Here is a 12420-nt window from a genome sequence, read left to right as displayed (position 1 = left end):
CAACAGAAACCGCAGGTCTGGCGTGCAGGACCTTGACTGAACTCACATCCGGATGAGATGGCAAGGACATTTCCAGGGGGGTCCTCGAAACTGATGCACACTGCCAGCTTGGCTGAGGGAGCATGCGAGGAAGTACCCCAGCAGCCTTTGGACTCTAGAGCGAGGTACTTGCGGCGCTCAGTTAGATGCCTAATCGATGTATCCACAGATACCTCTACCTGCCTCCTGAGTTCTTCCCTACGTTCCTTCCTACCTACGCCTAGGTACCTAGGTAGGTAGGTACCTAGGCAGCAAGTCCCCTACCCACGACAGCCCAGAGCATCCGTGTGCCTTACCCCTCTGTAATACAGGGAGGGACTGGGAGCTGTCCAATGGGAACTCCGAAGTTTGCTTGTGGTGTGGCCCCGGCTGATGCACCACTAGGCTGTGACAATCATCGCCCACCTTACCTTGTTACGTACCTGTCACACAGTCAATCCTTGCGATACGCTTCCAACTACATAGCGACGTTGCCAATCCCAACATCACGTACATTACCGTAGTCCTCGATGCAAGCCCTGATATTCGAGAATCAGCTGATTGGGCTTGCTCCTCATTCCTCTCAATGCGATTTCAAGTAATTGCTGGCTTGGCCAGTATTGCCATCTTGCAACCAGGTGCCTCCGGCATCGGCACCGGACCTCTTGTAACCCACGACGATGCAAATCACCTGCACAACCCGACACATCGACGACTGCCCTTCCTCTCCTGGGTCCGCGACGCTGCGGTCGAACTTTTTTTTGGCCCATATCCTTCCAGGACCGAAATAAGGACCGAAATACGCCATGGCGTCCCGACCCCGAAGCACTATACGGACGAAGTTGTGCTACGCTTCAACCTAACCGCGCCTGAGGAAGAAGCTGCCATGGCCCGGTCAGCCTCCACCTTGTTTCTCGACATTTGGGCATTCACGGAGGATTTCGTCGACATCAGACTACGCAAAGACAGAATTGGGACTCTGCTTGGTGTGCTACCTAAAACCCTACGCGATTCCTACTCGGTGCTCATACCCGACGTCTCTGCGGCGATTCACGGGTCACGCCCTTCCACACCAGGTGTACAACACCAAGAATACATGCCTTGGGACGAGAGGTCTGGTCTTCTGCGTCCTCATGCTGACAGCGATACCGTCTTCTTCCGTGACTATCGACCTCTCTCCGTAAGATTCCCTTGCAAACCACTCGACTGGGCGAACGAATTACTAACTCGCGAGGCAGGTCATTGTGCCTTGGATGCGACTCCTCGAGGCTATGTTCCCTGCGATCACAAGAATGGTCAACATCGGCTTGTCATACGAGGGGCGCGACATTCCGGCTCTCAAGGTCGGGGTTTACAAGCCCGGCGAAACAGTACCAAAGAGGAAGACGCTGCTCGTCACAGGTGGCATGCACGCCCGGGAATGGATTTCAACGACCACCGTCAACTATGTGGCCTGGTCCTTTGTGACTAGCTATGGACGTGATCCCATGATCACTAAATTGCTCGAGCATTTCGATGTCGTCTTTGTTCCAGTCCTGAACCCCGATGGCGTGGAATACAGCTGGCGGGTAGATCGCCTGTGGCGCAAGACTAGACAGGGAACTGATGTGTCGTTTTGCCAGGGCCTTGACTTGGATCACGCATTCGGCTTCGAGTGGGACGGTGCTGGGTCTAACGGTGAGCCTTGCTCCGAAAGCTACGGAGGCGCGAAACCCTGGGAGGCCGCGGAGGCGGTAGCGCTGGCGAATTGGGCGCGCAATGAGACGATTAACAACAACGTCGAATTTGTGGGTTTGATTGACCTGCATTCGTATTCACAGCAGGTCATGTATCCTTTCTCTTACACCTGCGATACCGATCCTCCCAACCTTGAGAACCTTGAGGAGCTGGCTGTCGGCCTTGCCAAGGCTTTCCGGCTATCGAGCGGCGAAGCCTACTCGGTCACGTCGGCATGTGAAGGGGTTGTGGCAGGCGGAGGCGACATGGGCCGCCCGTCCCGGGTCGAAGTGGGCGGGGGCTCGGCCATTGATTGGTTTTATCATGAGATGCGCGCACATTTCAGCTATCAGATCAAGCTGAGAGACATGGGGAGCTACGGTTTTCTACTCCCGAAAGAGAATATCGTGCCTACGGGCGAGGAGATGTTCAACGCTATGAAGTACCTTGGAGACTACTTGCTAGGCAACAACGGGATCGAGCGTTCGAACAAGCAACATTCAATGACGCCGCCGGCGGGCGGGGGTTTCAGCAGCCTAGAACTTCGCCGGTTGAAGCGCCGTTGATGACAAAGGTACGCGGGAAAACACAAAGCGATGAGTACGGGTAATCACAAGAAGACGACCGGAGGAGATGACCTAATGGTGGTTGAGGATTATTACTACACAAGATGCTCTACCAGCCCATAACCAAGGCCACTGAGGCGTACAGGGCGGTCAGCTTAAGGGTGCTGTCGAAGATGAAAGAACCGATGGAACCGCTTTGTTATGGCAGATGGGTCAGTAAAGGGGTGGTTTCCGCCGTCGCGCTGTCCAAGTCCCTGCGCGGAGAGAGTTTAGGAGGAAGGGGGCGGGGGGATAAGAACGTACATCATACGACCTGGAGGCCCCCGCTCGCTGGCGTAGCCGAACGCGTAGAGGGAGCGACAAATGGACCAGCCGGCACCCAGGACGGCGGCGGCCACGGGGTAGCGCAGACCGGCAATGAGCAGGGCGCCAAGGAACGAGGTGTGGTTCTCAGTGAAGTTGGCATGGGCGCGCTGGGCTGCAAGCGCGCACGTCAAAGGTCAGTCATTCGTGAGGCAGAGGACGCAATGTTGGGCCTGCAGGGCAAACGATCAGAAGATGGTGACGAACCGCAGTTGAACATGTAGGCCTTGCGGTCCTTGTCTGCCTGCTCGTTTGAGGCGTAGGCGATGGGGTACTTCAGACCGCTCAGCTTGCGGAACTTGCTGGTGAGGATAACATGCTGGGTGTTGATGAAGAAGGTTGATGTAGCCACGAGGAGGACGTAGCTAGCCAAGCCACTTGTTAGCATCGATCAAAGTAGCCAATACAGGCAAACAGAAACAGTGTTCTGCGGTGCCATGGGAACGCGCGAACCTGAACTCTTCGGGAAGCTGAATAGTAAGAGGCATGGCGAAGAACGTGTGTCAATCTTTCGTCGAGTGGCTGCTGGGGCCAAAGGATGGGGGAAGGGGAGCCGTGGAGCCAACAAGGTGTCATAAAAGGCAGACTTATAGGTCAGAGCTCGGTGTTCAACACTAGGATCCTGGGTGCAAAACCGGACGGAACAACCACGGCATCAGGTCCCTAACAAGGGCCAAACCTGTCGGTCGGCAACACCTCAAAGCCCGATGGCCTCCACTACCCACAGCCCCCAGCAGGGAAGGACACAACAACTGAGTTGCGCACGATGACTAAGTGGGAAAGCGGTTCAACTATAGACCGTAGGCGCCTGCAGATACGTACCTCTGCTCCGGCGGTGGTTACGTGTCCGTCTTGGTAGGCAGGTAGGTAGGTAGGTACCTGGAGAGTTCCTCTCGGGCTCAGACATGGCCGTGAGACAAGTCCTCCAGTCTGGAAGACGTTGCCGTCTGTCCAGCACTTTGACCTCACCTGTGCATGTGGTTCGGATCCCTACAAAACTCGAAAGGTTCGTTGGCTGCGGTGCTTCACTGCAATTGGGACTGTTGTCATCGTTCAATTCAGGCCCTGATTGGACACTTGGGCAACCCGACAGAAAAGCACCCGCTATCCCATATGACGCCATTCCTACCGATGCACAATCCTCACCTCAGCAACTTCTCCAGCGCCCCCACCGACCCTTCTTTGGTCATCCACTACAACGTGCTCAACACCATGTCGAATGCCGAGATCAGCGTCGACACGTGCGCCTCCTCGAACACCAGCATCGGTCGCAACCTGACCGTCCTCACACCGCAGGTACCAATGTTGACACCAATCTGCTTCATCGCACGCACCAGCTCCGCAGGTTGAGGTGTGTCAAATGCGATAAACGTGCTGCGGGAGCATCTTGGTCAGCGTCCATTGAATGATGCCTTTTGCTCACGCTGGGGAGAACATTGACGTACCCTTGTCCCTTGCCTCGAAGATTCTGGACCTGCTCAGGATATCTCTCTGCGAGTTTACTGATCTCGGCGTAGAGAAGGTCGCCCACGCGTGCCTGTTCCAATGTCAGCAACTGATGTCCTTCCTGGGGGGCCGGCTCTCGACCGGCTCGGTTCCGCACGTACGCATTGCTCGACCAGCTTGTTGTCGAGAATCTCCTCGATGACAGCCTTGCACATGATGACACGGGCCGGGTCACCCATCCACGTGTTGAACTGACGGTAGGCCTTGTCCGGCACCAACATGCGGTCGCCGAAGAAGTACCCGGCCGTCTGGGCCTTCTTGGAGAAGGTCACAATATCCGGCGGCGAAGTCAAGTTCCAGTGCTCATGGCCCCAGAACCTGCCCGTCGCGCCGAAACCAGTTTGTACCTCGTCCACAATCATGACGACGCCGTGCTTCTTGGTGATGTCGCGGAGCCCTTGGAAGAAGGCGGGCGAAGCGTGGTTGTCGCCACCCTCGCTCTGGATCGGCTCCGTGATCAAGCCAGCCACGGGGCAGTGCCATGACGTGATGAGCCTCTCGACCTCACGTAGGCACCTCTGCTCCTCGGCCGCATTCTCCTCGACGTGAGCCTCAAGCGGGTACTTGCGCACCGGGAAGGGCGCCTGCGGCCAGTTGAACGACGGCACGTCGAGCTTGTGCACCGCCTTGGAGCGTGTGGTGGAAAGGCTGCCGAAGCCCCGACCGTGGAAGGAGTTGGCAAAGCTCATGATGGCGAGATCGGGCGATCCAGGCTTCGCATTGTTGAGGCACGAGCTGGTCTCCTCTGCTGTCCATTCAACGCCCTCGCCGCGCTCTTTGCGGCGGTATAGCATGAAACACGCCTTGTAGGCGAGTTCGTTGGCCTCGGACCCCGACTGTGCTGTGAATATGTTGTCAAGTCCCGCAGGCGCCGCCCTGAAGAGACCCTGCTTCAGCAGCTCCGCCCAGTTGCTAGAGGGGAAATTGCCAATGGCCGGACGGTTGACCAACGCAGAGATCATCTCGGGCGACTTGGCTGCGGCCACGAGAGCCGCATTGTTGTATCCCACGGGGATGGATGCGATCTGCGCATACACGTCCAGGTAGCGATTGCCATCCACATCCACGATGCTGGGCAATGTCAGTCATGCGATGCCGTGCGACCTGAGGGCCGTGCCGTTGCTTACTAGTTCCCTGAACTCTTTTCATAATCCACTACAAAATGAATAGCGCGAGCATCGAAGAAAGCATCGAGCTGCTTAGAAGCAGCCTTGGACAGAGGGCCAGGCACCTCTGTCGCAACCGAGTTCTCGAGAATGGCAGGCATTGTGGCTGCTGCTATCTTTCGCTGGATTCAGGTGAGCGCAGTCCGGTGGTTGTACGCAGATTGTCAAACTTAGTTTCGGCGCGCTGTTGTTTGTAGAGAGCCGTGTTTATCAGGGGGACCCGCGCCGGCATTATAAAGGCATTGCAATGCTTCTATCAGCGACTCCGGCGGAATGACTGAAACCGGCATCGTTGCTCCCGGCCCATGCCGGCCCATGCCGGCCATCATCCGGTGGCTATGTTCCCTCAATAATCTCTAGTCCGGCCGGTTTCTACTCTTGCAGTGATGTATGATTTGGCACCCCTAGTCATGTCGTGCCAGCGCACTTCGCTGACACATGGTACACGTCTTGACACCGGGCCGGGCAACATGGCCGGGACCCACACAGTCATAAAGCCCGGGAGGGGGACCGGCAGTGCGCGGGACCGAGCCGGGCTGCAGGTACCATACACCTGCAACAGCTTCAGACTCACATGAGCTCGAGTAGGCATGGAATTGAATTGGCTGCCATGATTGATATATGACTGGTAGAAGCTAGGCTCTTCTTACGGAGATCGCGGGTACGCCACGGCCTCGGGGACAAATTCAGTAACTTCACAAAGCTGCCTTTTTGACACCGATTGAATAGTCTGGCTGTGGACGGCAGGACGTGCTGCAGCTTTCATCTATTACCATGATCTCAAAGATTCACCCGGTAGGTTTTCCTCCAGATTTGTAGGGTTTTTTTTTGGGGGGGGGGGGGGGGGGGGGTTGGCTCTGCATGGACTCGGCTTACAACCACGATAGTTACATGATCCGTTCCTGATGCGAACGGCATGCTACGTGAATGGCGATTGGGTCGCGGCTGGCTCCAGCAAAAAATTCAGCGTTGAGAGTATGTCTCGCATTCGAGTCTCGCGAGGCCCGATCAATACTGAGGCCACTGTCCGTGGGGAAACCATGCTGACCATGTTCCAAGACCCATCAACGCTGGCATTGGTAGCTCAATGTCCTGACTTCGACGTTGAGGACACCGAGGCTGCCATCGAAGCCGCGCACCAAGCATTCGCATCCTACCGCAAGACACCAGCTCGCACGAGAGCTCGATGGCTCCGCCGTTGGTCTGAGCTCATGATTGAAAACGTCGAAGACCTGGCACGCATCATTACTCTCGAGAATGGCAAGCCACTTGCAGATGCCACGGCCGAGGTCCACTACGCAGCAAGCTTCTTCGAGTGGTTTTCAGAGGAGGCGCCGCGCATTTATGGCGAGACCATTCAGGCGAGCAACCCGAGCTGCAGGATCATCACACTCAAAGAGCCCATTGGCGTCTGTGGCTTGATCGCACCATGGAACTTTCCCGGCGCCATGATCACCCGCAAGGTAGGCCCGGCGCTGGCGGCAGGCTGCACCGTTGTCGTTAAGGCGCCGGCCGAGGCACCTCTCACGGCCCTTGCTCTCGCCGAGCTGGCGCACAGGGCTGGTATCCCCAAGGGCGTTGTCAACATTATCACGGCGTCGGCACACAACACAATCGCGGTCGGGAAGACTTTGACGACCCACCCCATCATTAAGAAGGTGTCTTTCACCGGATCCACTGGCGTGGGAAAGATCCTCATGAGCCAGAGCTCTACCACACTGAAGAAACTTTCCCTTGAGCTGGGCGGTAACGCGCCCTTCATCGTCTTCGAAGATGCCGACCTCGACGTCGCCGCCCAGGGCCTCATTGCATCAAAGTTCCGCATCTCGGGCCAGACCTGTGTCTGTGCCAACCGCATCCTTGTCCAGCGTCAGGTTTACGACGCATTTACTCGGAAAGTCCTCGACATCGTCCGGACTTTCAAGGTTGGCGACGGCCTCAGCGAAACAACGACACATGGGCCACTCATTCACCAGCGCGCAGCCCAAAAAGTGGACGAGCACGTCAAAGATGCCGTCTCGAAAGGTGCTCGAGTGCTCCATGGCGGCGAGCCTCTGAAACATCTGGGACCCAACTTCTTCGACATTACTTTGCTCGTCGACATGGCGCCCGGTATGAAGATCTGCACAGAGGAAACGTTTGGTCCTATCGCAGCTTTCTTCGCGTTCGACACGGAGGCGGATGCTATCGAGATGGCCAATGACACAGAAGTCGGTCTTGCCGGTTATTTCTTCAGCCAGGATGCGAGCCGCTGCTGGCGGGTAGCAGAAGCACTTGAAGTCGGCATGGTTGGGGTCAATGTTGGTAGGTTACCCCTGCAAACTCACGCGATACTGCATACGTGATTTCGCAGTCCATTAATGTGTATTACAGGCTCCATTAGTGACCCAGCTGCGCCTTTTGGTGGCGTAAAGCAGAGTGGCTTTGGACGAGAAGGTAGCAAGTACGGTATTGATGAGTACCTGGTGACCAAGATGGTCATGACAGGCGTGAGCGAGTCGTGAGCCATAAGATCAGGAGGGCCTGGTAGCCCATAGCGAGACGTAGCATGTATCATTTGCATAAAGAATACCATACATATGATTGTGTCGACGGTGTTCTGACTCTAGACCGCTGTCACGGGCCTTATCGGTTCTTCAAGGACGAGACGTCAACGCATCATGTGTCCCGGAACTTGCACAGGATGGGCCGGATCTGCTCAAGAACTCGCAAAATCGTATTCGCCACCAAACACCCATCATCTGGCGACATGGGCTGCCAACAATGTCTGCGCCTCCCTTGAATCAGAACGCCCGATTGAGCGTCCGAAGATGTGATGGTCGGGCAGGCCGTGCAAGGAATCGGCAGTGCGCAGTAGCACTTAGCCGGTGGCCTTCATGTTCTGGCCTGACTCAGGTATGCCGCCGCCGAAAGAGGCAAGAAAAACGCCCGGCCCCGTGTACTCGGCCACGGTCCTACCGGACCCCCAGAAAAGGAACGTAGCAGTGTCACCCGGTGCATCGCTGTTCCGGTGGCCGCCAGTCAAGTCTCAGCCCCTCAAACACACGCTGCTCGGCTGTTAACATATCGGGCGCTGTCCCTCGACTCCCTCTCTCCAAATCGACCCAAGACCCGTCTGATCGTTTGCGTATGCCACTGCTGTCGAATTTGTAACCTAATTCCTTCTTACAGTACCTTCGCACATCTCTCTGGAAGGTTGTCCCGCCACTCCACCCTAGAACTGCGCAACCCACTGTCTTCCAAGGGCTTATGATAATGTCGACACGCCGGTGTGGCCTGCCAGAAGGCAAGTCTTCGCTCCCCGGCTCTTGCCAAACAACCATGGCCTTATCGAGCGTGTCGAAACCCGCCCCCTTGGTCCTAGCAGCATCAGTCTTCCACGTAAGAGGCTTCTGGTCCCTCTCACTGTTGTGAGTGCTCAACGTAAGTGTATGCGTGATGAAGCGTGCCTTCTCGAGAGATGCGACGAGCCTCTCAATAAACCTGTAAGTGGCATCTTCGTCCGCGTGGCTCAAAATAACATCGACGTCACCGCTGCTTTTTTTGCCTCGCCTATGGCCTCCGACAATGGTCAGCTGGAAGCCGGGCTCGATTTCCTGAGCTTGTTGAAGAATGGTGGCAGCAATGGCTTCCACCTCAAGGCGTGGAATGGGTTGGAGGAACTCGTCATAATACTTGACTCCGATCTGCTGAACACGACTGAGGCGGTCCCAGCCGTACTCAACCAGATCATCCAAATCTCGCCAGCCCTTTTTGTAAAACTCGCGAGCCGTCATGTCGCCGACGCCCCATATATTATAGAACAGGCGAAAGACGAGTAACCTTGCCTCCTGCTGTGAAGAATCAATCTCCCCAAGCGAGCCTGTTGATTTCCACTGATGATAAAGCTCGGCAATTTTACTGCCACAACCAGGAAGTCTTGCTACTTCTGCCTTTGAATCAGTCTAGTTCTCGCAGATCACCTAGTTATGACTATCATATAGACTGACCAGGAGAAGTGGATATCGCATGAGGGTACGCCGCTAAAGTGGCTATTGCAGTCGAATAGGCACGCACACCAATCTCATCACCAAGCAGTTTTCGTGTCGTTCGTATCTCCTTAAGTGCCTCTACAAATCCATTGTTTGGTGGATTGACAGGTGTTGGTCTTTGACACGAGTATGTGGTCCTCAAAAACGCTGGTATTGAAGGCAGAGTCATTCCAACATCATGTTCCGACGTTGTTTCTCTCAGTAGGCTGGGGCCTTGGGATACAGGAACAGACCTGTGAATGCTTCGGCGCCCCGTTGGACTTTTCCGGTCCTGCTGAGCCACTGGCTGCTTTGGCTCCTCAGACTTCGAATGTCGCGGCGACTTTGCCTCGGAACTTTGAATAACTTGACCTTGGTACAGCATGTAAGACTGCATCGGGAGCAGCGTTCCTGCTGCCAGCGACTCCGTCACCCATGCCAGCTTCAATACCCTGATTTCTTTCGCCGGCCTTGATAGTGTGGGGTCTCCATCGACGCTCGTAGAAACTCTGATCCGCTTTCTTGGCCCGGTCTGAGATGGGTCAGAGTCGACAGTTACGTCCAGTGGCTCAGTGAGGACATTCCTGTGCCGCAATTCGAAGAGCGCTCTTTCTCGCTTAGAGATATTGCCGATGATAACGTCCGCCTCTAGTATATCATATGTTAATGAAGGAATACTTTCCTCAACCTCGTGAAGTCGTCCGGGATCTAGATGTGTGGGCAGAAGAAAGATCGAAGGAAATAGCAGGCTCATGTCGGCAAATGAAAGAATGCTCGCTATGCATCCGATTTCGAGTCTGCTCATAGAACACAATTCGCCTAGACGTCATCGTGTTCTTGTAGGCATGCTGTTGCTGTTTGTAATAGGCATGAGGCATGCATGAAGCGAAAAAGCATGTGGGGCAGGCATGTTAAATACTGTTGGCCTGTGTTCATTAGCCCGCGTATGCTGTGGTGACGACCAATGGTGATCATCAGCGAATCACCATCCTGACATCATTGGTACATTTGTGCTTATCGTAACAAATGGACACACCCCAAATGTCTAAAGGCCTGGCTCGGTAACCATTTCTAGACACGAAGACCTGGATAACGCCCCGTGCCCCTGCAAACAACCTGAACACCCCCAGCATCATGGACGATAATGAAATGTTGTACACCTCCGTGGCCGTCCCTGAGCCGACTCTCATGAAACATCTTCAAATTCAAGGTCTTCTTCGCTCTCGTCGCCTTCCTGCTGAGCCGGCGACTCAAGCTTGACTCGTTTTGCTGGCAAGTCGTCGGCGCTGTCTTCATGGGAATCTGCGCTTCTTTTATTCGCAGGCGTGGCAGCACTGGCTGGCGTTGCCCCGCTGGAGTTGTTGCCTGTCGCCACAACATCCTCGAAATCGTCCTCGTCATCGTCTTCCTCGTCGTCGCTGCCTTCTTCTGCCAGCGCCCGTGCAGCATCTGCTTCTTGCTGTGCCTTAATAGCTGCGAACATTTTTGCCATTTCCGAGTCATCTTGTTCCTCCCCGCTGCTTTTGATGCCCTCTTTCGAATCAAGTGCTTGCGTTTTCACCGCAGGGGTCGATGTAGAATTCGCCGTGAGATAGGATTCTCCTGTAACGGTGCTGTTGGACATCCATGAAGGTAGCGCATTTTGATGCGCAATCTTATCTTTCCTGGCCTGCTCCGCGGCCTTCTCTGCCTCTGACGGTCCGTCGGATGTGGATATATTGACTGATAGAGACTTTGGTCCGATATTGTCCAGTCCTTTGACCGATGTAGGCTGGAGGGCCGAGACAAAACCGATGGGACCCTGGCTGGTATCGGGTGCGAGCGGCTTGTAGGCACTGATGGCTATGTCGAATGTGTTCTCTGGTACGACCACATCATCGATGCGCGGCAGCATCTCTGTGATGAACTTGAACTGCTCGTTCAATCTGGTTGACTCTTGGTGTCCCGTCGAGTGCCGTTCCAAGTCATGTGTCAAGGGGTACTCGCAGTTGTGACAGAGGAACCCTGCGCTGCTGGCTTTGTCGAGCACCTCCATTTGGGTCCATTCCGCTTTGCATCGCTCGCAGAAGTATTCCTTGCGCTCGCTTACCGGAATGTTCGTGCCCTGTATCTCTTTGTCCACGGTGTACACCCGCCACTTGATCGCGTCGATGGCCTGTCGGTAATCGATGAAGTAGTATTGTTTGTTGATTGGTCGCTTCTGTTCCGGGTTATTCGACTGCTCCGGTCGCGTATATCTATGAACGATGGGGATTAGCATGGGGAAAGATGGATATATGGAAGGGCGTTTCCGTACGACGTGATGAAGCGATCTTCTCGCAGCTTTCCGCAAAGCCTGTGTACCTCTTTTGTGTTCATTCCCAACATAAAGCGCAAGTCTTCGTCCTTGAGTCTGGTCTTCGTTAGCACCTTTGCGCCTTAGGAAGATTCGCGAATCCGCGCTGCAACGTACGCCGAATGGATGATTAGGGCGTCAATGACCAGGACATAGTTGTTGTCGTAGAAGGCTCGAACCACCTGCCTGACCAACGTCTTGGCCATGTCCAGTGGAGGCGCCATGCTCCTCGATCGAAGATTCCCAGGTGAAGTGACAGTGATGTAGTATGTGAATCAAAGGATCATGTGATCAAGAAGGCAGTCCTGCGGCAGCAGAAGAGCTCAGGTTTGCGAGTGTGTCAATGTGTTGGGCAAGTGGTCCATCGCCGACAGGGTAGGAAGGTTGAGCGTCGCGCTAGCTGGTAGAATTGTTTGCGCAAGCCTGCTGAAGTGGGAACAGTTCGATGGAGGCAGAGTCAACTTCACGCTGGTCTCTCGATTGCTTAACCCGCAGTCGACTGTGATGAATCGTCGTGGGATGGTACTCGCCAATATATTGAGGTGGTTGCCCAATGCTGGAACAAGGGCAGAGGGTCGCAAACTACTGCTACAAACTTCGGAACAGCCGTCAGATTCGACGTTGCCCACGAGTACTGAACCAAGCACTGGTGTTGGTGGGGTTTGCACGGGTCTGACCCACTAGAGCTGCGACCAATCAATACTACAGCTGGCTAATGGTGCAAGTACATCTGCAATCGA

General features: G+C 55.0%; 6 protein-coding genes across 6 annotated transcripts; 2 read left to right on the top strand and 4 right to left on the bottom strand.

Moving 5' to 3' along the window:
• Positions 1-57: 57 nt before the first annotated feature.
• On the top strand, positions 58-2300 carry ECM14 (putative metallocarboxypeptidase ecm14; the record flags this gene model as incomplete). The annotated part of the gene is made up of 3 exons (XM_028643227.1): positions 58-164; positions 505-1198; positions 1257-2300. 3 exons carry the CDS (start codon positions 58-60, stop codon positions 2298-2300), a joined length of 1845 nt encoding a protein of 614 aa, XP_028493125.1.
• Positions 2301-2409: 109 nt separating this feature from the next.
• D7B24_009148 (uncharacterized protein) lies at positions 2410-3151 on the bottom strand (the record flags this gene model as incomplete). The annotated part of the gene is made up of 4 exons (XM_028643226.1): positions 2410-2494; positions 2604-2778; positions 2871-3028; positions 3117-3151. The coding sequence occupies 4 exons, from the start codon at positions 3149-3151 to the stop codon at positions 2410-2412; spliced, it is 453 nt and encodes a 150-aa protein (XP_028493124.1).
• A 705-nt stretch (positions 3152-3856) lies between these two features.
• UGA1_2 (4-aminobutyrate transaminase) lies at positions 3857-5436 on the bottom strand (the record flags this gene model as incomplete). The annotated part of the gene is made up of 4 exons (XM_028643225.1): positions 3857-4037; positions 4109-4200; positions 4271-5240; positions 5297-5436. 4 exons carry the CDS (start codon positions 5434-5436, stop codon positions 3857-3859), a joined length of 1383 nt encoding a protein of 460 aa, XP_028493123.1.
• A 673-nt stretch (positions 5437-6109) lies between these two features.
• UGA2_2 (succinate semialdehyde dehydrogenase NADP+ linked) lies at positions 6110-7839 on the top strand (the record flags this gene model as incomplete). Its single annotated transcript, XM_028643224.1, has 4 exons — positions 6110-6130; positions 6223-6310; positions 6395-7639; positions 7709-7839. The coding sequence occupies 4 exons, from the start codon at positions 6110-6112 to the stop codon at positions 7837-7839; spliced, it is 1485 nt and encodes a 494-aa protein (XP_028493122.1).
• A 710-nt stretch (positions 7840-8549) lies between these two features.
• Positions 8550-9111, bottom strand: D7B24_009145 (uncharacterized protein; the record flags this gene model as incomplete). The annotated part of the gene is made up of 2 exons (XM_028643223.1): positions 8550-8567; positions 8653-9111. 2 exons carry the CDS (start codon positions 9109-9111, stop codon positions 8550-8552), a joined length of 477 nt encoding a protein of 158 aa, XP_028493121.1.
• A 1420-nt stretch (positions 9112-10531) lies between these two features.
• On the bottom strand, positions 10532-11904 carry D7B24_009144 (uncharacterized protein; the record flags this gene model as incomplete). The annotated part of the gene is made up of 3 exons (XM_028643222.1): positions 10532-11582; positions 11642-11737; positions 11798-11904. The coding sequence occupies 3 exons, from the start codon at positions 11902-11904 to the stop codon at positions 10532-10534; spliced, it is 1254 nt and encodes a 417-aa protein (XP_028493120.1).
• Between the last annotated feature and the right edge of the window lie 516 nt (positions 11905-12420).

This window comes from Verticillium nonalfalfae (assembly GCF_003724135.2).
Source record: "Verticillium nonalfalfae strain VnAa140/NRRL 66861 chromosome Unknown scaffold_89, whole genome shotgun sequence".
NCBI lineage: Eukaryota > Fungi > Ascomycota > Sordariomycetes > Glomerellales > Plectosphaerellaceae > Verticillium > Verticillium nonalfalfae.
This window is presented reverse-complemented; position numbering and strand designations above follow the sequence as displayed.